This window comes from Struthio camelus, chromosome 31, assembly GCF_040807025.1.
Source record: "Struthio camelus isolate bStrCam1 chromosome 31, bStrCam1.hap1, whole genome shotgun sequence".
NCBI lineage: Eukaryota > Metazoa > Chordata > Aves > Struthioniformes > Struthionidae > Struthio > Struthio camelus.
In genome coordinates, this window is record NC_090972.1 from 3,478,046 (window position 1) to 3,502,722 (window position 24,677).

Below are 24,677 nucleotides of genomic sequence, written 5' to 3' on the forward strand. Positions count from 1 at the left end.
TTTGGGGGGCGCCTAGGGGGTATTTGGGGGGCACAGAGGGGTATTTGGGGGCACGGGGGGGTTGGGAGGGCCTAGGGGGTATTGGGGGGCACAGGAGGATATTTGGGGGCACAGAGGGGGATATTCAGGGGGACACAAGTGGGTATTGGGGGGCGCAGGGGGGTTTTTGGGGGCACAGAGGGGGGTATTCGGGGACACAGAGGGGTATTTGGGGGGCGCAGGGGGGTTTTTGGGGGGCGCCTAGGGGGTATTGGGGGCACAGGAGGATATTTGGGGGCACAGAGGGGGGTATTCAGGGGGACACAAGGGGGTATTGGGGGCGCAGGCGGGTTTTTTGGGGGAGCCTAGGGGGTATTTGAGGGGCACAGAGGGGTATTTGGGGGCACGGGGGGGGTTGGGGGGGCCTAGGGGGTATTGGGGACACAGGAGGATATTTGGGGGCACAGAGGGGGGTATTCAGGGGGACACAAGGGGGTGTTGGGGGCGCAGGGGGGTTTTTGGGGGAGCCTAGGGGGTATTTGGGGGGCACAGAGGGGTATTTGGGGACACGGGGGGGTTGGGAGGGCCTAGGGGGTATTGGGGGGCACAGAGGGGTATTTGGGGACACAAAGGGGGGTATTCAGGGGGACACAAGGGGGTATTGGGGGGCGAAGGGGGGTTTTGGGGGGCCCAGAGGGGGATATTTGGGGGCACAGGGGGTTATTTGGGGCACAGAGGGGGGTATTCAGGGGGACACAGGGTGTATTTGGGGGCACAGAGGGGGTTTGGGGGCGCCTAGGGGGTCTTAGGAGGCAGAGGGGGGATATTTGGGGCACAGAGGAGGGTATTTGGAGGGCCTAGAGGGTATTTGGGGGGCACAGGGGGATATTTGGGGCACAGAGGAGGGTATTTGGAGGGCCTAGAGGGTATTTGAGGGGCACAGGGGGATATTTGGGGGCACAGAGTGGGGTATTTAGGGGGACACAGGGCATATTTGGGGGCACAGAGGGGGTTTGGGGGTGCCTAGGGGGTATTGGGGGGCACAGGGTGGATATTTGGGGTGCACAGGGGGATATTTGGAGGGTGCAGGGGGTTATTTGGGGGCACGGGGTATTTGGGGGCACAAGGGGGTATTTGGGGGGGCCCAGAGGAGGGTATTTGGAGGGGCTGGGGGGTATTTGGGGGGCACCGAGGGAGTTTGGGGGATCACGGGGTATTTTGCGACACAGAGGGTTATTTGGGGGCACAGAGGGGGTTTTGGGGGGTACAAGGGGATATTTGGGGGAGAAGGGGAATATTTTGGGGGGTACAGGGGGATATTTGGGGGCGCAGAGGGGGTTTAGGGGGCACAGGGGGATGTTTGGGGGGTGCAGGTGTATTTGGGGACATGGGGATATTTGGGGGCACACAGGGTTTGGGGGACACGGGGGTATTTGGGGGCACAGGAGGGGATTTGGGGACACAGGGGATTTGGGGACATGGGAAGGGGGACATTTGGGGACGCAGAGGGGATGTTGGGGGGGGCGCAGGCCCCCCCGGGTGCCTCCCCCGGCTCTGGCGTGGGACTGGGTGCTGCTGCGTCGGAGCGTGTCCCCCCTCTTCCTGCCGGGGCGGGGCGTCACCCATGGGTGCCCCGGGGGGAGGGAGGGACACGCACGGCCCCTCCCACGTGTCCCTGGGCAGCAGTGACGTCTCCCACCGGGATGGGGACCCCGAGGACGTTCTCGGGGACTTGGGGACCTCTGGTGACCCTCGGGGTGTCAGGGATTACCATGGACGTTTGGGGACCATTGGGGACATTGAGGGTCCTGAGGGCTGTAAGGGGCCGTCGGGGAGTTTTGGGCACCATCGGTGACATTGAGGACATTGGGGGACCCTCAGGGACCACTAGGGACATTTGGTGACCATTGAGGATGTTGGCGACTGTCAGGGGCCATCAGGGACCTTTGGGGACATGTGGGGACCTTTGAGGATGTTGGGGACCTTTGGGGACCCTCAGGGCTGTGAGGTGCCATCAGGGACATTTGGGGACTACTGAAGCCCTCAGGGCTGCCGGGGGCCATCAGGGACCTTTGGGGACATGTGGGGACCTTTGAGGATGTTGGGGACCTTTGGGGACCCTCAGGGATGTCAGGTGCCATCAGGGACCTTTGGGGACTTTTGAGGATCATCGATGACATTGAGGATATTGGGGGATCCCCCCTCAGGGATGTCAGGGACCTTTGGGGCCATTTGGTGACCATTGAGGATGTTGGGGACCGTCGGGGACCCTCAGGGCTGTCAGGGGCCATCAGGGACCTTTGGGGACTTTTGGGGACCGTCAGTGACATTGGAGACTGTCAGGGATGTCGGGGACCATCGAGGACCTTTGGGGTCCCCACGCCTGTCCCTTGGCATGGCGACAGGGATAGTGACCTTGGATGGGGACAGGGACAAGGACCCCAGGGTGGGGACAGGGATGGGGACCCCAGGATGGAGACAGGAACATTTGGGGACACTTAAGGACCGCAGTGGGGACATTGAGGATATCTGAGGACCAGCAGGAACCTTGGGGACCGTTCGGGATGGTGGGGACCTTTGGGGACGTGGAGGACGGCCAGGGATGACGAGGACCATCACTAACCATCAGGGCTCTGGGAGACTTCTGGCAACCCCCAGGGACCTCTGGGGACATCGGGGGGCCGACAGGAAACCTCGGGGACACCGGGATGACCGGGCCCCCGGGCTGTTGTGAACCGTTTCGGACCCCTGGGGACGTTGGGGACAGCTGTGCCGCTCCCACCCCATGCCGGGGACAGTTTCGGTTCCTCCCGGGGACCCTGGGGACGGGGTGTCTGAGGGTGGGGACCGCGGTGACGGGGCCGCGGTGGCCCGTGACGGGGCTGCGGTGGCCCGTGACGGCGCTGGGGCAGGCAGCTGCGTGGCAGCCGTGGAGCGGGGTCTCGGAGGGAGCTGGCCGGCCTGTCCCCGAGGTGGGGACGGGGACCCCAGGATGGGGATAGGGACAAGGGACGGGGAGCCCAGGATGGGGACAAGGACCCCGGGGTGAGGACGGGGACATGGGACGGGGACCCCGGGGTGGGGACAGGAACGGGGAGCCCGGGATGGGGACAAGGAGCCCGGGGTGAGGACGGGGACATGGGACGGGGACCCCGGGGTGGGGACAGGAACGGGGAGCCCGGGATGGGGACAAGGACCCCGGGGTGAGGACGGGGACATGCGATGGGGACCCCAGGGGTGGGGACAGGAACGGAGAGCCCGGGATGGGGACAAGGACCCCGGGGTGAGGACGGGGACATGGGACGGGGACCCCGGGGTGGGGACAGGAACGGAGAGCCCGGGATGGGGACAAGGACCCCGGGGTGAGGACGGGGACATGGGACGGGGACCCCGGGGTGGGGACAGGAACGGGGAGCCCGGGATGGGGACAAGGACCCCGGGGTGAGGACGGGGACATGGGACGGGGACCCCAGGGGTGGGGACAGGAACGGGGAGCCCGGGATGGGGACAAGGAGCCCGGGGTGAGGACGGGGACATGGGACGGGGACCCCAGGGGTGGGGACAGGAACGGGGAGCCCGGGATGGGGACAAGGAGCCCGGGGTGAGGACGGGGACATGGGACGGGGACCCCGGGGTGGGGACAGGAACGGGGAGCGCAGGATGGGGACAAGGAGCCCGGGGTGAGGACGGGGACATGGGACGGGGACCCCGGGGTGGGGACAGGAACGGGGAGCGCAGGATGGGGACAAGGAGCCCGGGGTGAGGACGGGGACATGGGACGGGGACCCCGGGGGTGGGGACAGGAACGGGGAGCCCAGGATGGGGACAAGGAGCCCGGGGTGAGGACGGGGACATGGGACGGGGACCCCAGGGGTGGGGACAGGAACGGGGAGCCCGGGATGGGGACAAGGACCCCGGGGTGAGGAGGGGGACATGGGACGGGGACCCCGGGGTGGGGACAGGAACGGGGAGCCCGGGATGGGGACAAGGAGCCCGGGGTGAGGACGGGGACATGGGACGGGGACCCCGGGGTGGGGACAGGAACGGGGAGCCCGGGATGGGGACAAGGACCCCGGGGTGAGGACGGGGACATGGGACGGGGACCCCGGGGTGGGGACAGGAACGGAGAGCCCGGGATGGGGACAAGGACCCCGGGGTGAGGACGGGGACATGGGACGGGGACCCCAGGGGTGGGGACAGGAACGAGGAGCCCGGGATGGGGACAAGGAGCCCGGGGTGAGGAGGGGGACATGGGACGGGGACCCCAGGGGTGGGGACAGGAACGGGGAGCCCGGGATGGGGACAAGGAGCCCGGGGTGAGGACGGGGACATGGGACGGGGACCCCGGGGTGGGGACAGGAACGGGGAGCCCGGGATGGGGACAAGGACCCCGGGGTGGGGACGGGGACATGGGATGGGGACCCCGGGGTGGGGACAGGAACGGGGAGCCCGGGATGGGGACAAGGACCCCGGGGTGGGGACGGGGACATGGGACGGGGACCCCGGGGTGGGGACAGGAACGGGGAGCCCGGGATGGGGACAAGGACCCCGGGGTGGGGACGGGGACATGGGACGGGGACCCCGGGGTGGGGACAGGAACGGGGAGCCCGGGATGGGGACAAGGACCCCGGGGTGAGGACGGGGACATGGGACGGGGACCCCGGGGTGGGGACAGGAACGGGGAGCCCGGGATGGGGACAAGGACCCCGGGGTGAGGACGGGGACATGGGACGGGGACCCTGGGGTGGGGACAGGGACCCCGGGGTGGGGACGGGGACATGGGATGAGGACCCCGGGGTGGGGACGGGGACAAGGGACAGGAACCCCGGGGTGAGGACGGGGACATGGGATGGGGACCCTGGGGTGGGGACAGGGACCCCGGGGTGGGGACGGGGACAAGGGACAGGAACCCCGGGGTGAGGACGGGGACATGGGACGGGGACCCCGGGGTGGGGACGGGGACCTCGGCGTGGGGATGGGACTGGGGACAGGGACAGGGACGTGGGTTGGGGACCCCGGGGTGAGGACGGGGCGTCCCCCTCACCGCCACTCCCTGGGGAAGGGGGCGCCGGCGGGCGCTGACCCCCGGCACCCGCGTCGCCCCGGCACGGCCCCGGCGCCATGCGGTCACCAGGTACGGGGGGGTGCAGGGGACAACCAGGGACACGGGGGCAGGGGGCGGAGTTAAGGGGAAGGGGCGGAGTTAAGGGGATGGGGCGGAGTTAAGGGGAAGGGGCGGAGTTAAGGGGAAGGGGCGGAGTTAAGCGGATGGGGCAGAGTTAAGCGGATGGGGCAGAGTTAAGGAGATGGGGCAGAGTTAAGGGGAAGGGGCGGAGTTAAGGGGAAGGGGCAGAGTTAAGGGGAAGGGGCAGAGTTAAGGGGAAGGCGGAGTTAAGGGGATGGGGCGGAGTTAAGGGGAAGGGGCAGAGTTAAGGGGAAGGGGCGGAGTTAAGGGGATGGGGCGGAGTTAAGGAGATGGGGCAGAGTTAAGGGGATGGGGCGGAGTTAAGGGGAAGGGGCAGAGTTAAGGGGAAGGGGCAGAGTTAAGGGGAAGGGGCGGAGTTAAGGGGAAGGGGCAGAGTTAAGGAGATGGGGCAGAGTTAAGGGGAAGGGGCGGAGTTAAGGGGAAGGGGCAGAGTTAAGGAGATGGGGCAGAGTTAAGGGGAAGGGGCGGAGTTAAGGGGAAGGGGCAGAGTTAAGGGGATGGGGTGGAGTTAAGGGGAAGGGGTGGAGTTAAAGGCATGGGGTGGAGTTAAGGGGAAAGGCAGAGTTACAGACAGGCGGAGTTAAAGTGACAGGGCGGAGTTAAGGGAAGGGGCAGAGTTAAGGGGAAGGGGCAGAGTTAAGGTTAAAGGAGGTGTCAGATTTGCCCGAAGGGGCGGGGTTAAGGGCAGGCCCCGCCCCCCAGCCTGCCCGTGCGACGACGACGACTACGAGAACGTGGAGCCGCCGCCGACGACCCCCCGGCTCCCCCGCAAGCTACGGCCGGGCCGGGCCGGCGCCACCCTGGCCCCCCCGAGCGCCCCGGCAGGTAGCGTGCTCACAACACGCCTGCACACGCCTGCACACGCGCACAGGGCACGCGTGCATCCGCCCCCTCGCCCTCGGCTGACGGGGGGCAGGGCGGAGTTAAGGGAGAGGGGCGGAGTTAAGGGGAGGGGCAGAGTTAAGGGAAGGGGCAGAGTTAAGGGGATGGGGTAGAGTTAAGGGGAAGGGGCAGAGTTAAGGGGAAGGGGCGGAGCTAAGGGGGAAGGGAAAGAGTTAAGGGGGGCAGAGTTAAGGGGATGGGGCAGAGTTAAGGGGAAGTGGTGGAGTTAAGGGGAAGGGGCAGAGTTAAGGGGATGGGGAGGAGTTAAGTGCAGGGGCGGAGTTAAGGGGAAGGGGCGGAGTTAAGGAGATGGGGCGGAGTTAAGGGGAAGGGGCGGAGTTAAGGGGAAGGGGCGGAGTTAAGGGGATGGGGCAGAGTTAAGGGGAAGGGGCGGAGCTAAGGGGGAAGGGGCAGAGTTAAGGGGAAGGGGCAGAGTTAAGGGGAAGGGGCAGAGTTAAGGGGAAGGGGAGGAGTTAAGGGGAAGGGGCGGAGTTAAGGGGATGGGGCGGAGTTAAGGGGAAGGGGCAGAGTTAAGGGGATGGGCGGAGTTAAGGGGAAGGGGCGGAGTTAAGGGGATGGGGCGGAGTTAAGGGGAAGGGGCGGAATTAAGGGGATGGGGCGGAGTTAAGGGGAAGGGGCGGAGTTAAGGGGATGGGGCGGAGTTAAGGGGAAGGGGCAGAGTTAAGGGGAAGGGGCGGAGTTAAGGGGAAGGGGCAGAGTTAAGGGGAAGGGGCGGAGTTAAGGGGATGGGGTGGAGTTAAGGGGAAGGGGCGGAGCTAAGGGGGATGGGGCAGAGTTAAGGGGAAGGGGCAGAGTTAAGGGGATGGGGCAGAGTTAAGGGGAAGGGGCGGAGTTAAGGGGAAGGGGCGGAGTTAAGGGGATGGGGCGGAGTTAAGGGGAAGGGGCAGAGTTAAGGGGAAGGGGCGGAGTTAAGGGGAAGGGGCAGAGTTAAGGGGAAGGGGAGGAGTTAAGGGGAAGGGGCGGAGTTAAGGGGAAGGGGAGGAGTTAAGGGGAAGGGGAGGAGTTAAGGGGAAGGGGCGGAGTTAAGGGGATGGGGCGGAGTTAAGGGGAAGGGGCAGAGTTAAGGAGATGGGGCAGAGTTAAGGGGAAGGGGTGGAGTTATGGGGAAGGGGCGGAGTTAAGGGAAGGAGGTGGGGCCCAGGGAAAGGGGTGGGGCTCAGGCCAGGCCCCGCCCCCCCCGGTCCCCCAGGCCGCCCGTGCAAAGCCGCCGCCGGCGACGACTACGAGAACGTGGTGCCGCCGCTGCCCCCCCCGGCCCCCCTGGTGCCCCCCAAGGCCTCACCGCCGCCCCCCGCCCCCCTCCGCGACCCCCCTGCAGGTACCGCCCCGCACACGCCAAGCACACGCATGTGCCGGCCTCCTCGCCCCCCCCCCCGGCGGGGATCGCCCCGGGGGGTATTTACCCTATGGGGGGGGAGTTATTTGCCCCATGGTGGGTATTTACTCCGTAGGTGGGTATTTACCCCATGGGGGGGACTTATTTGCCCTATGGGGGGTATTTACCTTATTTGGGGGGATATTTGCCCCATGGGGGGGTTATTTGTCCTCTGGGGGGGTATTTACCCTATTTGGGGGGATATTTGCCCCGTGGGGGGGGTTATTTGTCCTCTGGGGGGTATTTACCCTATTTGGGGGGGCATTTGCCCCATGGGGGGGTTATTTGTCCTCTGGGGGGTATTTACCCTATTTGGGGGGGCATTTGCCCCATGGGGGGGTTATTTGTCCTCTGGGGGGGTATTTACCCTATTTGGGGGGATATTTGCCCCGTGGAGGGATTATTTGTCCTCTGGGGGGGTATTTACCCTATTTGGGGGGATATTTGCCCCATGGGGGGGTTATTTGTCCTCTGGGGGGGTATTTACCCTATTTGGGGGGATATTTGCCCCGTGGGGGGGTTATTTGTCCTCTGGGGGGGTATTTACCCTATTTGGGGGGATATTTGCCCCGTGGGGGGGTTATTTGTCCTCTGGGGGGGTATTTACCCTATTCAGGGGGATATTTGCCCCGTGGGGGGGTTATTTGTCCTCTGGGGGGGTATTTACCCTATTTGGGGAGGCATTTGTCCCGTGGGGGGGTTATTTGTCCTCTGGGGGGGTATTTACCCTATTTGGGGGGATATTTGCCCCATGGGGGGTTATTTGCCTTCTGGGGGGGTATTTACCCTATTTGGGGGGATATTTGCCCCGTGGGGGAGTTATTGGCCCCATGGGGGGGGTATTTACCGCATAGGGGGGTTTTATTTGTCCTCTGGGGGGGTATTTACCCTATTCAGGGGGATATTTGCCCCGTGGGGGGGGTTATTTGTCCTCTGGGGGGGTATTTACGCTATTTGGGGGGATATTTTCCCCGTGGGGGGGTTATTTGTCCTCTGGGGGGGTATTTACCCTATTTGGGGGGGCATTTACCCCGTGGGGGGGTTATTTGCCTTCTGGGGGGGTATTTACCCTATTTGGGGGGATATTTGTCCCGTGGGGGGGTTATTTGCCTTCTGGGGGGGTATTTACCCTATTTGGGGGGATATTTGCCCCGTGGGGGGGTTATTTGCCCTCTGGGGGGGTATTTACCCTATTTGGGGGGATATTTGCCCCGTGGGGGGGTTATTTGTCCTCTGGGGGGGTATTTACCCTATTCAGGGGGATATTTGCCCCGTGGGGGGGTTATTTGTCCTCTGGGGGGGTATTTACGCTATTTGGGGGGATATTTTCCCCGTGGGGGGGTTATTTGTCCTCTGGGGGGGTATTTACCCTATTTGGGGGGATATTTGCCCCGTGGGGAGGTTATTTGCCTTCTGGGGGGGTATTTACCCTATTTGGGGGGATATTTGCCCCGTGGGGAGGTTATTTGCCTTCTGGGGGGGTATTTACCCTATTCAGGGGGATATTTGCCCCGTGGGGGGGTTATTTGTCCTCTGGGGGGGTATTTACCCTATTTGGGGGGATATTTGCCCCGTGGAGGGATTATTTGTCCTCTGGGGGGGTATTTACCCTATTTGGGGGGATATTTGCCCCGTGGGGGGGTTATTTGCCTTCTGGGGGGGTATTTACCCTATTTGGGGGGATATTTGCCCCGTGGGGGGGTTATTTGCCGTACAGGGGGGTATTTACCCCACAGGGGGGTATTTACCCACCTGGGCGGGGGTTGCATCTGCCCGGCAGGGGCCCCCCCGCCCCCCCGCTGCGCCCGGGGGCCCCCGGCGCTGCTGCTGCCCTTCGGCCTCGGCCTCCTCCTCCTGCTGCTGCTGGGGCTGGGGGGCTGTGAGTGGGGGGCTGCGGGGGGGCTAAGGGGGGGGTGGGGGGCTGTGAGTGGGGGGCAGGGGGTTGCGGGGGGCTGGGGGGGCTAGGGGGGGTGGTGGGGGGCTGGTGGGGGCTGGGGGAGCTGGGGGGGGTCTCCGGGGAAGCTGGGGGGGTCTCCAGGGGGGTCTGGGGGGGGACCTGGGGGGTCTGGGGTGTGTTAGGGGGCCTGGGGGGGTCTCCGGGGGGGGGACCTGGGGGGTCTGTGGGGGGGGTTGGGGGGGGTCTCCGGGGGGGCCTGGGGGGGGTTGAGGGGGTCTCCGGGGGGGTCTCCAGGGGGGGTCTCCGGGGGGCCTGGGGGGGTCTGCGGGGCGGGACCTGGGGGGTCTCTGGGGGGGTCTCCGGGGGGGCCTGGGGGGGTCTACGGGGGGGGTTGGGGGGGTCTCCCGGGGGGGTCTCCGGGGGGGCCTGGGGGGGTCTGTGGGGGGGGGTTGGGGGGGTCTCCAGGGGCGCCTGGGGGGGTCTACGGGGGGGGTTGGGGGGGTCTCCCGGGGGGGTCTCCGGGGGGGCCTGGGGGGGGGTTGGGGGGGTCTGCGGGGGGGGTCTCCGGGGGGGCCTGGGGGGGTCTGCAGGGGGAGTTGGGGGGGTCTCCGGGGGGGGGTCTCCGGGGGGCCTGGGGGGGCGGTGCCCAGGGTGCTGAGCGCGGTGCTGAGCCGCCGGCTGCCCAGGGTGCTGGCTGCAGCAGCGGCTGCGCGCCGAGGTCGGGGCCCTGCGAGAGGCGCTGGGTGAGTCCGTGGGTGCTGAGCGCCCCCCGGGGGGGGGGGACACGGCGGGGCGGGCTCCCCTCCCTCCCTGGGGTGCTGTGCGCCCGCTTTGGGGGTGCTCAGCCCCCCCCCGCCCCCGCAGGGAGCCAGGATGAGGCCGCGGCGGCGGCGCGGACCCAGCAGCAGCAGCTGCAGCAGGATTTGGCCTCCCTGCGCAAGTCCCTGGGTGAGTCGCCCGAACGCCTGGGCCCCTTCGCCCGGACGCCTGGGTCCCTTCCCTGGACACCTGGGCCCCTTCGCCGGACACCTGGGTCCTTCCCCCGGATGCCTGGGCCCCTTCCCTGGACACCTGGGTCCTTCCCCCGGATGCCTGGGCCCCTTCACCCGGACGCCTGGGCCCCTTCCCCAAATGCCTGGGCCCCTTCCCCGGACACCTGGGTCCCTTCCCCGGACTCCTGGGCCCCCATGACATGAGCTGACGCTGCCCGGACTCCTGGGCCCCCGTGACATGAGCTAACCCTGCCCGGACTCCTGGGCCCCCACAACTTGCACTAACCCTGCCCGGACTCCTGGGCCCCCACAACTTGCACTAACCCTGCCCGGACTCCTGGGCCCCCGTGACATGAGCTGACCCTGCCCGGACTCCTGGGCCCCCACAACTTGCACTAACCCTGCCCGGACTCCTGGGCCCCCACAACTTGCACTAACCCTGCCCGGACTCCTGGGCCCCCACAACTTGCACTAACCCTGCCCGGACTCCTGGGCCCCCGTGACATGAGCTGACCCTGCCCGGACTCCTGGGCCCCCACAACTTGCACTAACCCTGCCCGGACTCCTGGGCCCCCACAACTTGCACTAACCCTGCCCGGACTCCTGGGCCCCCACAACTTGCACTAACCCTGCCCGGACTCCTGGGCCCCCGTGACATGAGCTAACCCTGCCCGGACTCCTGGGCCCCCACTACTTGCACTAACCCTGCCCGGACTCCTGGGCCCCCGTGACATGAGCTGACCCTGCCCGGACTCCTGGGCCCCCGTGACATGAGCTGACGCTGCCCGGACTCCTGGGCCCCCACAACTTGCACTAACCCTGCCCGGACTCCTGGGCCCCCGTGACATGAGCTAACCCTGCCCGGACTCCTGGGCCCCCACAACTTGCACTAACCCTGCCCGGACTCCTGGGCCCCACAACTTGCACTAACCCTGCCCGGACTCCTGGGCCCCCGTGACATGAGCTGACGCTGCCCGGACTCCTGGGCCCCCACTACTTGCACTAACCCTGCCCGGACTCCTGGGCCCCCGTGACATGAGCTGACCCTGCCCAGACTCCTGGGCCCCCGTGACATGAGCTGACCCTGCCCGGACTCCTGGGCCCCCGTGACATGAGCTGACGCTGCCCGGACTCCTGGGCCCCCGTGACATGAGCTAACCCTGCCTGGACTCCTGGGCCCCCACAACTTGCACTAACCCTGCCCGGACTCCTGGGCCCCCGTGACATGAGCTAACCCTGCCCGGACTCCTGGGCCCCCACAACTTGCACTAACCCTGCCCGGACTCCTGGGCCCCCGTGACATGAGCTGACGCTGCCCGGACTCCTGGGCCCCCACAACTTGCACTAACCCTGCCCGGACTCCTGGGCCCCCGTGACATGAGCTGACGCTGCCCGGACTCCTGGGCCCCCACTACATGCACTAACCCTGCCCAGACTCCTGGGCCCCCGTGACATGAGCTAACCCTGCCCGGACTCCTGGGCCCCCACAACTTGCACTAACCCTGCCCGGACTCCTGGGCCCCCACTACTTGCACTAACCCTGCCCGGACTCCTGGGCCCCCGTGACATGAACTAACCCTGCCCGGACTCCTGGGCCCCCGTGACATGAGCTGACCCTGCCCGGACTCCTGGGCCCCCACAACTTGCACTAACCCTGCCCGGACTCCTGGGCCCCCGTGACATGAGCTGACGCTGCCCGGACTCCTGGGCCCCCACAACTTGCACTAACCCTGCCCGGACTCCTGGGCCCCCGTGACATGAGCTGACCCTGCCCAGACTCCTGGGCCCCCGTGACATGAGCTGACGCTGCCCGGACTCCTGGGCCCCCGTGACATGAGCTGACCCTGCCCGGACTCCTGGGCCCCCGTGACATGAGCTAACCCTGCCCGGACTCCTGGGCCCCCACAACTTGCACTAACCCTGCCCAGACTCCTGGGCCCCCGTGACATGAGCTGACGCTGCCCGGACTCCTGGGCCCCCACAACTTGCACTAACCCTGCCCGGACTCCTGGGCCCCCGTGACATGAGCTGACCCTGCCCAGACTCCTGGGCCCCCGTGACATGAGCTGACCCTGCCCGGACTCCTGGGCCCCTGTGACATGAGCTGACCCTGCCCGGACTTCTGGGCCCCCGTGACATGAGCTAACCCTGCCCGGACTCCTGGGCCCCCGTGACATGAGCTGACCCTGCCCGGACTCCTGGGCCCCCACAACTTGCACTAACCCTGCCCGGACTCCTGGGCCCCCACAACTTGCACTAACCCTGCCCGGACTCCTGGACCCCCGTGACATGAGCTGACCCTGCCCGGACTCCTGGGCCCCCACAACTTGCACTAACCCTGCCCGGACTCCTGGGCCCCCGTGACATGAGCTGACGCTGCCCGGACTCCTGGGCCCCCGTGACATGAGCTGACGCTGCCCGGACTCCTGGGCCCCCACAACTTGCACTAACCCTGCCCGGACTCCTGGGCCCCCGTGACATGAGCTGACGCTGCCCGGACTCCTGGGCCCCCACAACTTGCACTAACCCTGCCCGGACTCCTGGGCCCCCGTGACATGAGCTGACGCTGCCCGGACTCCTGGGCCCCCACAACTTGCACTAACCCTGCCCGGACTCCTGGGCCCCCGTGACATGAGCTGACCCTGCCCGGACTCCTGGGCCCCCACAACTTGCACTAACCCTGCCCGGACTCCTGGGCCCCCGTGACATGAGCTGACGCTGCCCGGACTCCTGGGCCCCCACAACTTGCACTAACCCTGCCCGGACTCCTGGGCCCCCGTGACATGAGCTGACGCTGCCCGGACTCCTGGGCCCCCACTACATGCACTAACCCTGCCCAGACTCCTGGGCCCCCGTGACATGAGCTAACCCTGCCCGGACTCCTGGGCCCCCACAACTTGCACTAACCCTGCCCGGACTCCTGGGCCCCCGTGACATGAGCTGACGCTGCCCGGAGTCCTGGGCCCCCACAACTTGCACTAACCCTGCCCGGACTCCTGGGCCCCCATGACATGAGCTGACGCTGCCCGGACTCCTGGGCCCCCACTACATGCACTAACCCTGCCCAGACTCCTGGGCCCCCGTGACATGAGCTAACCCTGCCCGGACTCCTGGGCCCCCACAACTTGCACTAACCCTGCCCGGACTCCTGGGCCCCCGTGACATGAGCTAACCCTGCCCGGACTCCTGGGCCCCCACAACTTGCACTAACCCTGCCCGGACTCCTGGGCCCCCACTACTTGCACTAACCCTGCCCGGACTCCTGGGCCCCCGTGACATGAACTAACCCTGGCCGGACTCCTGGGCCCCCGTGACATGAGCTGACGCTGCCCGGACTCCTGGGCCCCCACAACTTGCACTAACCCTGCCCGGACTCCTGGGCCCCCGTGACATGAGCTGACGCTGCCCGGACTCCTGGGCCCCCACAACTTGCACTAACCCTGCCCGGACTCCTGGGCCCCCGTGACATGAGCTGACCCTGCCCAGACTCCTGGGCCCCCGTGACATGAGCTGACGCTGCCCGGACTCCTGGGCCCCCGTGACATGAGCTAACCCTGCCCGGACTCCTGGGCCCCCACAACTTGCACTAACCCTGCCCGGACTCCTGGGCCCCCGTGACATGAGCTGACGCTGCCCGGACTCCTGGGCCCCCACAACTTGCACTAACCCTGCCCGGACTCCTGGGCCCCCGTGACATGAGCTGACGCTGCCCGGACTCCTGGGCCCCCACTACATGCACTAACCCTGCCCAGACTCCTGGGCCCCCGTGACATGAGCTAACCCTGCCCGGACTCCTGGGCCCCCACAACTTGCACTAACCCTGCCCGGACTCCTGGGCCCCCACTACTTGCACTAACCCTGCCCGGACTCCTGGGCCCCCGTGACATGAACTAACCCTGCCCGGACTCCTGGGCCCCCGTGACATGAGCTGACCCTGCCCGGACTCCTGGGCCCCCGTGACATGAGCTGACGCTGCCCGGACTCCTGGGCCCCCGTGACATGAGCTGACGCTGCCCGGACTCCTGGGCCCCCACAACTTGCACTAACCCTGCCCGGACTCCTGGGCCCCCGTGACATGAGCTGACCCTGCCCAGACTCCTGGGCCCCCGTGACATGAGCTGACGCTGCCCGGACTCCTGGGCCCCCGTGACATGAGCTGACCCTGCCCGGACTCCTGGGCCCCCGTGACATGAGCTGACGCTGCCCGGACTCCTGGGCCCCCACAACTTGCACTAACCCTGCCCAGACTCCTGGGCCCCCGTGACATGAGCTGACGCTGCCCGGACTCCTGGGCCCCCACAACTTGCACTAACCCTGCCCGGACTCCTGGGCCCCCGTGACATGAGCTGACCCTGCCCAGACTCCTGGGCCCCCGTGACATGAGCTGACGCTGCCCGGACTCCTGGGCCCCCGTGACATGAGCTGACCCTGCCCGGACTCCTGGGCCCCCGTGACATGAGCTGACCCTGCCCGGACTCCTGGGCCCCCACAACTTGCACTAACCCTGCCCGGACTCCTGGGCCCCCGTGACATGAGCTGACCCTGCCCGGACTCCTGGGCCCCCGTGACATGAGCTGACCCTGCCCGGACTCCTGGGCCCCCACTACATGCACTAACCCTGCCCAGACTCCTGGGCCCCCGTGACATGAGCTGACGCTGCCCAGACTCCTGGGCCCCCGTGACATGAGCTAACCCTGCCCGGACTCCTGGGCCCCCACAACTTGCACTAACCCTGCCCGGACTCCTGGGCCCCCGTGACATGAGCTGACGCTGCCCGGACTCCTGGGCCCCCACAACTTGCACTAACCCTGCCCGGACTCCTGGGCCCCCGTGACATGAGCTGACGCTGCCCGGACTCCTGGGCCCCCACTACATGCACTAACCCTGCCCAGACTCCTGGGCCCCCGTGACATGAGCTAACCCTGCCCGGACTCCTGGGCCCCCACAACTTGCACTAACCCTGCCCGGACTCCTGGGCCCCCACTACTTGCACTAACCCTGCCCGGACTCCTGGGCCCCCGTGACATGAACTAACCCTGCCCGGACTCCTGGGCCCCCGTGACATGAGCTGACCCTGCCCGGACTCCTGGGCCCCCGTGACATGAGCTGACGCTGCCCGGACTCCTGGGCCCCCGTGACATGAGCTGACGCTGCCCGGACTCCTGGGCCCCCACAACTTGCACTAACCCTGCCCGGACTCCTGGGCCCCCGTGACATGAGCTGACCCTGCCCAGACTCCTGGGCCCCCGTGACATGAGCTGACGCTGCCCGGACTCCTGGGCCCCCGTGACATGAGCTGACCCTGCCCGGACTCCTGGGCCCCCGTGACATGAGCTGACGCTGCCCGGACTCCTGGGCCCCCACAACTTGCACTAACCCTGCCCAGACTCCTGGGCCCCCGTGACATGAGCTGACGCTGCCCGGACTCCTGGGCCCCCACAACTTGCACTAACCCTGCCCGGACTCCTGGGCCCCCGTGACATGAGCTGACGCTGCCCGGACTCCTGGGCCCCCACAACTTGCACTAACCCTGCCCGGACTCCTGGGCCCCCGTGACATGAGCTGACCCTGCCCGGACTCCTGGGCCCCCGTGACATGAGCTGACCCTGCCCGGACTCCTGGGCCCCCACAACTTGCACTAACCCTGCCCAGACTCCTGGGCCCCCGTGACATGAGCTGACGCTGCCCGGACTCCTGGGCCCCCACAACTTGCACTAACCCTGCCCGGACTCCTGGGCCCCCGTGACATGAGCTGACCCTGCCCGGACTCCTGGGCCCCCGTGACATGAGCTGACCCTGCCCGGACTCCTGGGCCCCCACTACATGCACTAACCCTGCCCAGACTCCTGGGCCCCCGTGACATGAGCTAACCCTGCCCGGACTCCTGGGCCCCCACAACTTGCACTAACCCTGCCCGGACTCCTGGGCCCCCGTGACATGAGCTGACCCTGCCCGGACTCCTGGGCCCCCACAACTTGCACTAACCCTGCCCGGACTCCTGGGCCCCCACTACTTGCACTAACCCTGCCCGGACTCCTGGGCCCCCGTGACATGAGCTGACGCTGCCTGGACTCCTGGGCCCCCACAACTTGCACTAACCCTGCCCGGACTCCTGGGCCCCACAACTTGCACTAACCCTGCCCGGACTCCTGGGCCCCCGTGACATGAGCTGACCCTGCCCGGACTCCTGGGCCCCTGCGGGTCGTGGCAGAGCCGCGCCCGGACTCCTGGGCCCTGTGTCCCGCAGCGGAGCTGTTGCGGCCGTGCCCGCGGGGCTGGGCCACCTTCGGGGGCAGCTGCTACTACTTCTCGGCGGTGGGGCGGCGGTGGCGCGAGGCCGAAGGCTTCTGCGCCGCGCACAGCGCCCACCTCCTCATCGTCAACTCGGCCGCCGAGCAGGTACCGGCCGGGCTGAGCCCCGCCAACTCGTTGCACCCCAGGCTCTCCCTTCCCTTTTTAAGGAGGGGGCTGCGCTCAGGGATTTACGGTTGCCGTAATTCCTGGAGTAGAGGCGCAGGGAGAAGTTGGGTGGGGTGGGATTTTGGGGTGAGGGGGACCCAGGCGTCCTGGCCGTGAGGGACCCAGGCGTCCGGGCCCCCCCCCCCCCCGACCCTTCCCAGGACTTCGTGGTGCGGACGGCGCCGCAGCCCCGCGGCTACTGGCTGGGCCTGAGCGACCGCGAGAAGGAGGGCAGCTGGCGCTGGCAGGATGGGACCCCCCTGGGGCTCAGGTAGCCCCCCCCCCCCAAAACCCACCCCCAGCCCATCGCCCCCACCCCAAGCTGGGATTTGCCAGACCCCCCCCCCCAAAATCCCTCTGGGACCCCCCTGGCACCCTCAAACCCCTCCTGGGACCCCCCCAAATCTTCCAGGACCCCTCCCAATCCCCCAGGACCCCCTCCCAAATCCATCTGGGACCCTCCTGGGCACCTTCAACCCCCCCAGGACCCCCCCCCGAATCCCTCTGGGACCCCCCTGGGCACCCTCAACCCCCTCAGGACCCCCCCCGAATCCCTCTGGGACCCCCCTGGGCACCCTCAACCCCCCCAGGACCCCCGCCAAATCCCTCTGGGACCCTCCTGGGCACCCTCAACCCCCCCAGGCCCCCCCCGAATCCCTCTGGGACCCCCCTGGGCACCCTCAACCCCCTCAGGACCCCCCCCCGAATCCCTCTGGGACCCCCCTGGGCACCCTCAACCCCCCCAGGACCCCCCCGATTCCCTCTGGGACCCCCCTGGGCACCCTCAACCCCCCAGGATCCCCCCCCAAATCCCTCTGGGACCCCCCTGGGCACCCTCAACCCCCTCAGGACCCCCCCGAATCCCTCTGGGACCCCCCTGGGCACCCTCAACCCCCCAGGATCCCCCCCCAAATCCCTCTGGGACCCCCCTGGGCACCCTCAACCCCCTCAGGACCCCCACGAATCCCTCTGGGACCCCCCTGGGCACCCTCAACCCCCCAGGATCCCCCCCCAAATCCCTCTGGGACCCCCCCTGGGCACCCTCAACCCCCTCAGGACCCCCCCGAATCCCTCTGGGACCCCCCTGGGCACCCTCAACCCCCCCAGGACCCCCCCGAATCCCTCTGGGACCCCCTTGGGCACCTCTAAGACACCCCAAGCCACCTGAGATCCCCCCCAAGACCCCCCAAATCCCTCTAGGACCCTCCCCCATATCCCTTTGGTACCCCCACCAGGCACTTTGAACCCCCCCAAATCTCCCAGGACCCCCCTAAATCCCTCTGGGACCCTCTTGGGCACTCCAAGACACCTCAACCCCCCTGACACCCCCCATCCCCCCCCCCCAAATCCCTGTAGGACCCCCCCAATCCCTTTGGGACCTCCCCCGGGCACCTTCAACCCCCCAAGACCCCCCCCAATTCCATCTGGGACCCTCTGGGCCAGCCTTAAACCCCACCAAGACACCCCAACCCCCCTGGGACCCCCCCAAATCCCTTTGGGACCCCCCAAGTCCTCCAGGACCCCCTGAATCCCTCTGGGACCCCCCTGGGCACCCTCAACCCCCTCAGGACCCCCCCTGAATCCCTCTGGGACCCCCCTGGGCACCCTCAACCCCCTCAGGACCCCCCCCGAATCCCTCTGGGACCCCCCTGGGCACCCTCAACCCCCTCAGGACCCCCCCGAATCCCTCTGGGACCCCCTTGGGCACCCTTAACCCCCCCAGGACCCCCCCGAATCCCTCTGGGACCCCCCTGGGCACCCTCAACCCCCCCAGGACCCCCCCCCGAATCCCTCTGGGACCCCCTTGGGCACCCTCAACCCCCTCAGGACCCCCCCGAATCCCTCTGGGACCCCCTTGGGCACCCTTAACCCCCCCAGGACCCCCCCGAATCCCTCTGGGACCCCCCGGGCACCCTCAACCCCCTCAGGACCCCCCCAATTCCCTCTGGGACCCCCCTGGGCACCCTCAACCCCCCCAGGACCCCCCCAATTCCCTCTGGAACCCCCCGGGCACCCTCAACCCCCCAGGACCCCCCCCAAATCCCTCTGGGGCCACCCTACATCCCTTTAGGACCCCCCCGGGCACCCCCAAGACACCCCAACCACCCCTGGACCCCCCCAAATCCTGCAGACCCCCCCCAATCCCTCTGGGCCCCCCTCAAACCCCCCAGACTCCCCTCAACCCCCCCCCGCAGATCCCCCCCCAGCCCCCCCCAAGACCCCCAAAACCTCCCCGGTTACCCCGACCCTCCCCAGGACCCCCCCAAAGTCCCCCCCAAAAGGCTTCCGGGACCCCTGTGACCTTTGCACCCCCCATGACCCCTGCGACCCCTGACCCCAGGACCGCCGACCCCTGCGACCTGTGGGCCCCCGCGACCCCCTTCCCCCCTCCTGCCCCCAGGGCCTCAGTGACCCCCTGACCCCAGGACCCGAACCCGGTGACCCCTGACCCGTGGGACCTCTGGGCCCCCCTGACCCCTGGGACCCCCGACCCCTGTGACCCCTGGGCCCCGTGACCCCTGACCCGTGGGACCTCTGGGCCCCCCTGACCCCTGGGACCCCCGACCCCTGTGACCCCTGGGCCCCGTGACCCCTGACCCGTGGGACCTCTGGGCCCCCCTGACCCCTGGGACCCCCGACCCCTGTGACCCCTGGGCCCCGTGACCCCTGACCCGTGGGACCTCTGGGCCCCCCTGACCCCTGGGACCCCCGACCCCTGTGACCCCTGGGCCCCGTGACCCCTGACCCCTGGGACCTCTGGGCCCCCCTGACCCCTGGGACCCCCGACCCCTGTGACCCCTGGGCCCCGTGACCCCTGACCCGTGGGACCTCTGGGCCCCCCGACCCCTGGGACCCCCGACCCCTGTGACCCCTGGGCCCCGGGACCCCCTGAGCCCCGGGTCCCCAGCCCCCTGTCACTCCCCCCCACCCCCAGGGCCCCGGTGACCCCCTTGACCCCAGGGACCTCCGGGGCCCCTTCACGCCCCCCTGACCCCCACCCATTGACCCTTGACCCTTGACCCCCCCCCCCGGCAGCTTCTGGAGCTCGGGGGAGCCCAACGGCGGGCGGGGGGAGAACTGCGCCACCCTGCTGCCCGACGGCCGCTGGAACGACCTGGCCTGCGAGCGCCCCGACTACTGGGTGTGCGAGCGGCCCACCGGGCCCTAGGGAGGCCGGCGGCCCCCGCGCACCAGCCCCGGGACGGCCTGCTCCTGCCCACGGCCCTGGGGGACCCCGTGGCCCCATCCCTGGTGGGGCCCGATGGCTCCAGAGCCTCCATCTGGCTGGGGTTGGTGGCAGTGCTGGAGATGGCCTGGTCCTACCAACGTCCCTCACGCCCCTGGGGGTCCCGCTGTCCCCATCCCTGATGGGCCCAATGGCTCCAGAGCCTCCATCCGGCTGGGGCTGGTGGCAGCTCTGGGGATGGCCTGGTCCTACTGACGTCCCTCACGCCCCTGGTGGCCCCATCCCTGATGGTCCCGATGGCTCCAGAGCCTCCATCCGGCTGGGGCTGGTGGCAGTGCTGGAGATGGCCTGGTCCTGCCAATGTCCTTTGTGTCCCTGATGGTGCCGATGGCTCCAGAGCCTCCATCCGGCTGGGGCTGGTGGCAGCGCTGGAGATGACTTGGTGCAACACGACCCCCCATGTCCCTGATGACCCCGATGTCCCCATCCCTGATGGTCCCTATGGCCCCAGGGCCTCCAGCTGACTGGGACTGGTGGCATCCCTGGAGATGGCCTGGTTCAACCAATGTTCTCCATGACCCTGATGGCTGCAGAACCTCCTTCTGGCTGGGGCTGGTGGCAACCCTGGAGATGGCCTGGTCCTACCAATGTCCCTCACGCCCCTGGGGGTCCCGCTGTCCCCATCCCTGATGGTCCCGATGGCTCCAGAGCCTCCAGCCGGCTGGGGCTGGTGGCAGTGCTGGAGATGGTCTGGTCCTACTGACATCCTTTGTGTCCCTGATGGTCCTGATGTCTCCATCCCTGATGGTCCCGATGGCTCCAGAGCCTCCATCCGGCTGGGGCTGGTGGCAGCGCTGGGGATGGCCTGGTCCTACTGACGTCCCTCACGCCCCTGATGGTCCTGGTGTCTCCATCCCTGATGGTGCCAATGGCTCCAGAGCCTCCATCCGGCTGGGGCTGGTGGCAGTGCTGGAGATGGCCTGGTCCTACCGACGTCCTTTGTGTCCCTGATGGTCCCGATGGCTCCAGAGCCTCCATCCGGCTGGGGCTGGTGGCAGCGCTGGAGATGACTTGGTGCAACACGACCCCCATGTCCCTGATGACCCCGATGTCCCCATCCCTGATGGTCCCTGTGGCCCCAGGGCCTCCAGCTGACTGGGACTGGTGGCATCCCTGGAGATGGCCTGGTTCAACCAATGTTCTCCATGACCCTGATGGCTGCAGAACCTCCTTCTGGCTGGGGCTGGTGGCAACCCTGGAGATGGCCTGGTCCTACCAATGTCCCTCACGCCCCTGGGGGTCCCGCTGTCCCCATCCCTGATGGTCCCGATGGCTCCAGAGCCTCCAGCCGGCTGGGGCTGGTGGCAGTGCTGGAGATGGTCTGGTCCTACCGACATCCTTTGTGTCCCTGATGGTCCCGATGGCTCCAGAGCCTCCATCCGGCTGGGGCTGGTGGCAGCGCTGGGGATGGCCTGGTCCTACCAACGTCCCTCACGCCCCTGATGGTCCTGGTGTCTCCATCCCTGATGGTGCCAATGGCTCCAGAGCCTCCATCTGGCTGGGGCTGGTGGCAGTGCTGGAGATGGTCTGGTCCTACCGACATCCTTTGTGTCCCTGATGGTCCTGATGTCTCCATCCCTGATGGTCCCGATGGCTCCAGAGCCTCCATCCGGCTGGGGTTGGTGGCAGCGCTGGGGATGGTCTGGTCCTACTGACGTCCCTCACGCCCCTGGGGGTCCTGGTGTCTCCATCCCTGATGGGCCCGATGGCTCCAGAGCCTCCATCCGGCTGGGGCTGGTGGCAGCGCTGGGGATGGCCTGGTCCTGCCAATGTCCTTCGTGTCCCTGATGGTCCCGATGGCTCCAGAGCCTCCATCCGGCTGGGGCTGGTGGCAGCGCTGGAGATGACTTGGTGCAACACGACCCCCATGTCCCTGATGACCCCGATGTCCCCATCCCTGATGGTCCCTATGGCCCCAGGGCCCTCCAGCTGACTGGGACTGGTGGCATCCCTGGAGATGGCCTGGTTCAACCAATGTTCTCCATGACCCTGATGGCTGCAGAACCTCCTTCTGGCTGGGGCTGGTGGCAACCCTGGAGATGGCCTGGTCCTACCAATGTCCCTCACGCCCCTGGGGGTCCCGCTGTCCCCATCCCTGATGGTCCCGATGGCTCCAGAGCCTCCAGCCGGCTGGGGCTGGTGGCAGTGCTGGAGATGGTCTGGTCCTACCGACATCCTTTGTGTCCCTGATGGTCCTGATGTCTCCATCCCTGATGGTCCCGATGGCTCCAGAGCCTCCATCCGGCTGGGGCTGGTGGCAGCGCTGGGGATGGCCTGGTCCTACTGACGTCCCTCACGCCCCTGATGGTCCTGGTGTCTCCATCCCTGATGGTGCCAATGGCTCCAGAGCCTCCATCTGGCTGGGGCTGGTGGCAGTGCTGGAGATGGTCTGGTCCTACCGACATCCTTTGTGTCCCTGATGGTCCTGATGTCCCCATCCCTGATGGTCCCGATGGCTCCAGAGCCTCCATCCGGCTGGGGCTGGTGGCAGCGCTGGGGGATGGTCTGGTCCTACCGACATCCTTTGTGTCCCTGATGGTCCCGCTGTCCCCATCCCTGATGGTGCCAATGGCTCCAGAGCCTCCAGCCGGCTGGGGCTGGTGGCAGTGCTGGAGATGGTCTGGTCCTACCGACATCCTTTGTGTCCCTGATGGTCCTGATGTCTCCATCCCTGATGGTCCCGATGGCTCCAGAGCCTCCATCTGGCTGGGGCTGGTGGCAGCGCTGGAGATGGCCTGGTCCTACCGACGTCCCTCACGCCCCTGGTGGTCCTGGTGTCTCCATCCCTGATGGTCCCGATGGCTCCAGAGCCTCCATCCGGCTGGGGCTGGTGGCAGCGCTGGGGATGGCCTGGTCCTACCAATGTCCTCCGTGTCCCTGATGGCCCCACGATGTCCTCACCAACATCCCCAACAGCGTCCTCACCAGGATCCCCACCACAGTCCCAGACAATGTCCCAGACAATGTCCCCAACACCCCCACCGATGTCCTCACTAGTATCCCCTCCAACACCCCCAATGTCCTCACGAATGTCCCCACCAACGTCCCCTAGCAGCCCGCCACCATCCCCTGTCCCTGCGCCCACAGCCTCCCGCTGCCCCCAGCCACCAGCCCCACCACTGTCCCCGCCCTGCCGCCCACGCCGTCCCCACCGCTGTCCCTGCTGTCCCTGTGGCCACCTCCAATAAAGACCCCCCAGGACATGAGGATTGTGGGTGTCACAGAGATGGGGGACACGAGGAGGGGGGACACGGGGGCTACGGCGGTTGGGTGGAGGGGGGACATCCCCAGGCTGGTGACCCTCGGCACGTCCTGTCCCCATGTCCCCGAGGGGTCACCCCTGTCCCCATCCTTCCCCTCCAGCTCTCCTGGTGGCACGGCCCCGGCCCCAGATCCGCCCCAGCCGGTGACCCACGTGTCCCCCCGCTCCGTGTCCCACGTGTCCCCCCCCCCCCGTCCCCAGGCCAGGATCTCCACCCAGGCCGCACGTGGCCTCCTTCCTCTTTCACTTCCCCCTCGGGGACACCAGGGAGGGGACACGTCCCCTCCGCCGCCCTGGCCACATGGGGGGGGGGGACAGACACGTCCCCCTGCCCATGGCCCCCGGCCCGCACTGTCACCTGTCCCCTCGGCTCCCCCCCCCACCCCTCTCCCCGGATGCCTGGGACCACAGGGGGCACCCATGGGTGCTGGGGGGGGCCACATCCACGCGGGGATTTCCAGGGGGACGGAGGAGGGGGGGAAAGGGACTGGGGGGGGGGGGAGGGGAGGGCCAGGCCTGGCTGAGCCCAGCAGCGCTCGTGGCACGGGTGGCGGCTGCCGAGCACCCGGCTGAGCACCGACGGCGCTCGCTGCACCGCGGCCAGCGGCCATGGGCCAGGGGTGGGCAGGTACCAGCCCCCGGGGGGGAAATGGAGGGGAGGGGGATATGGAGGGAGGGGGATATGGAGGGAGGGGGGATATGGAGGGGAGGGGGGATATGGAGGGGAGGGGGATATGGAGGGAGGGGGATATGGAGGGAGGGGGATATGGAGGGAGGGGGATATGGAGGGGATATGGAGGGAGGGGGATATGGAGGGAGGGGGATATGGAGGGAGGGGGATATGGAGGGAGGGGGGATATGGAGGGAGGGGGGATATGGAGGGAGGGGGATATGGAGGGAGGGGGATATGGAGGGAGGGGGGATATGGAGGGAGGGGGATATGAGGGTGGGGATGGAGGGAGGGGGGATATGGAGGGAGGGGGATATGGAGGGAGGGGATATGGAGGGAGGGGGATATGGAGGGAGGGGGATATGGGGGGGATATGGAGGGAGGGGGGATATGGAGGGAGGGGATATGGAGGGAGGGGGATATGGAGGGAGGGGGATATGGAGGGAGGGGGGATATGGAGGGAGGGGGATATGGAGGGAGGGGGATATGGGAGGGGGGATATGGAGGGAGGGGGATATGGAGGGAGGGGGATATGGAGGGAGGGGGGATATGGAGGGGAGGGGGGATATGAGGGAGGGGATATGGAGGGAGGGATATGGAGGGAGGGGGTATGGTGGGGAGGGGGATATGGAGGGAGGGGGGTGTTGGAGGGGAGGGGGGGGATATGGGAGGGTGGGGGATGGAGGG

General features: G+C 67.5%; 1 protein-coding gene across 9 annotated transcripts; it reads left to right on the top strand.

The window, feature by feature from the left end:
• Positions 1–1,522: 1,522 nt before the first annotated feature.
• On the top strand, positions 1,523–20,380 carry LOC138063058 (CD209 antigen-like protein C). Of its 9 annotated transcripts, none has more exons than XM_068922795.1 (10): positions 2,823–2,951; positions 5,042–5,113; positions 5,837–6,010; positions 7,278–7,406; positions 9,244–9,342; positions 10,047–10,103; positions 10,225–10,308; positions 16,600–16,751; positions 16,973–17,082; positions 19,848–20,380. In XM_068922795.1, the coding sequence occupies exons 2-10, from the start codon at positions 5,101–5,103 to the stop codon at positions 19,978–19,980; spliced, it is 951 nt and encodes a 316-aa protein (XP_068778896.1). In that variant the 5' UTR covers positions 2,823–2,951; positions 5,042–5,100; the 3' UTR covers positions 19,981–20,380. The 9 variants fall into 9 exon arrangements, with proteins under 9 accessions (XP_068778893.1, XP_068778892.1, XP_068778894.1 ...); XM_068922797.1 differs by lacking the exon at positions 7,278–7,406 and adding an exon at positions 7,407–7,520; XM_068922799.1 differs by having other exon boundaries at positions 5,888–6,010.
• Positions 20,381–24,677: the final 4,297 nt, after the last annotated feature.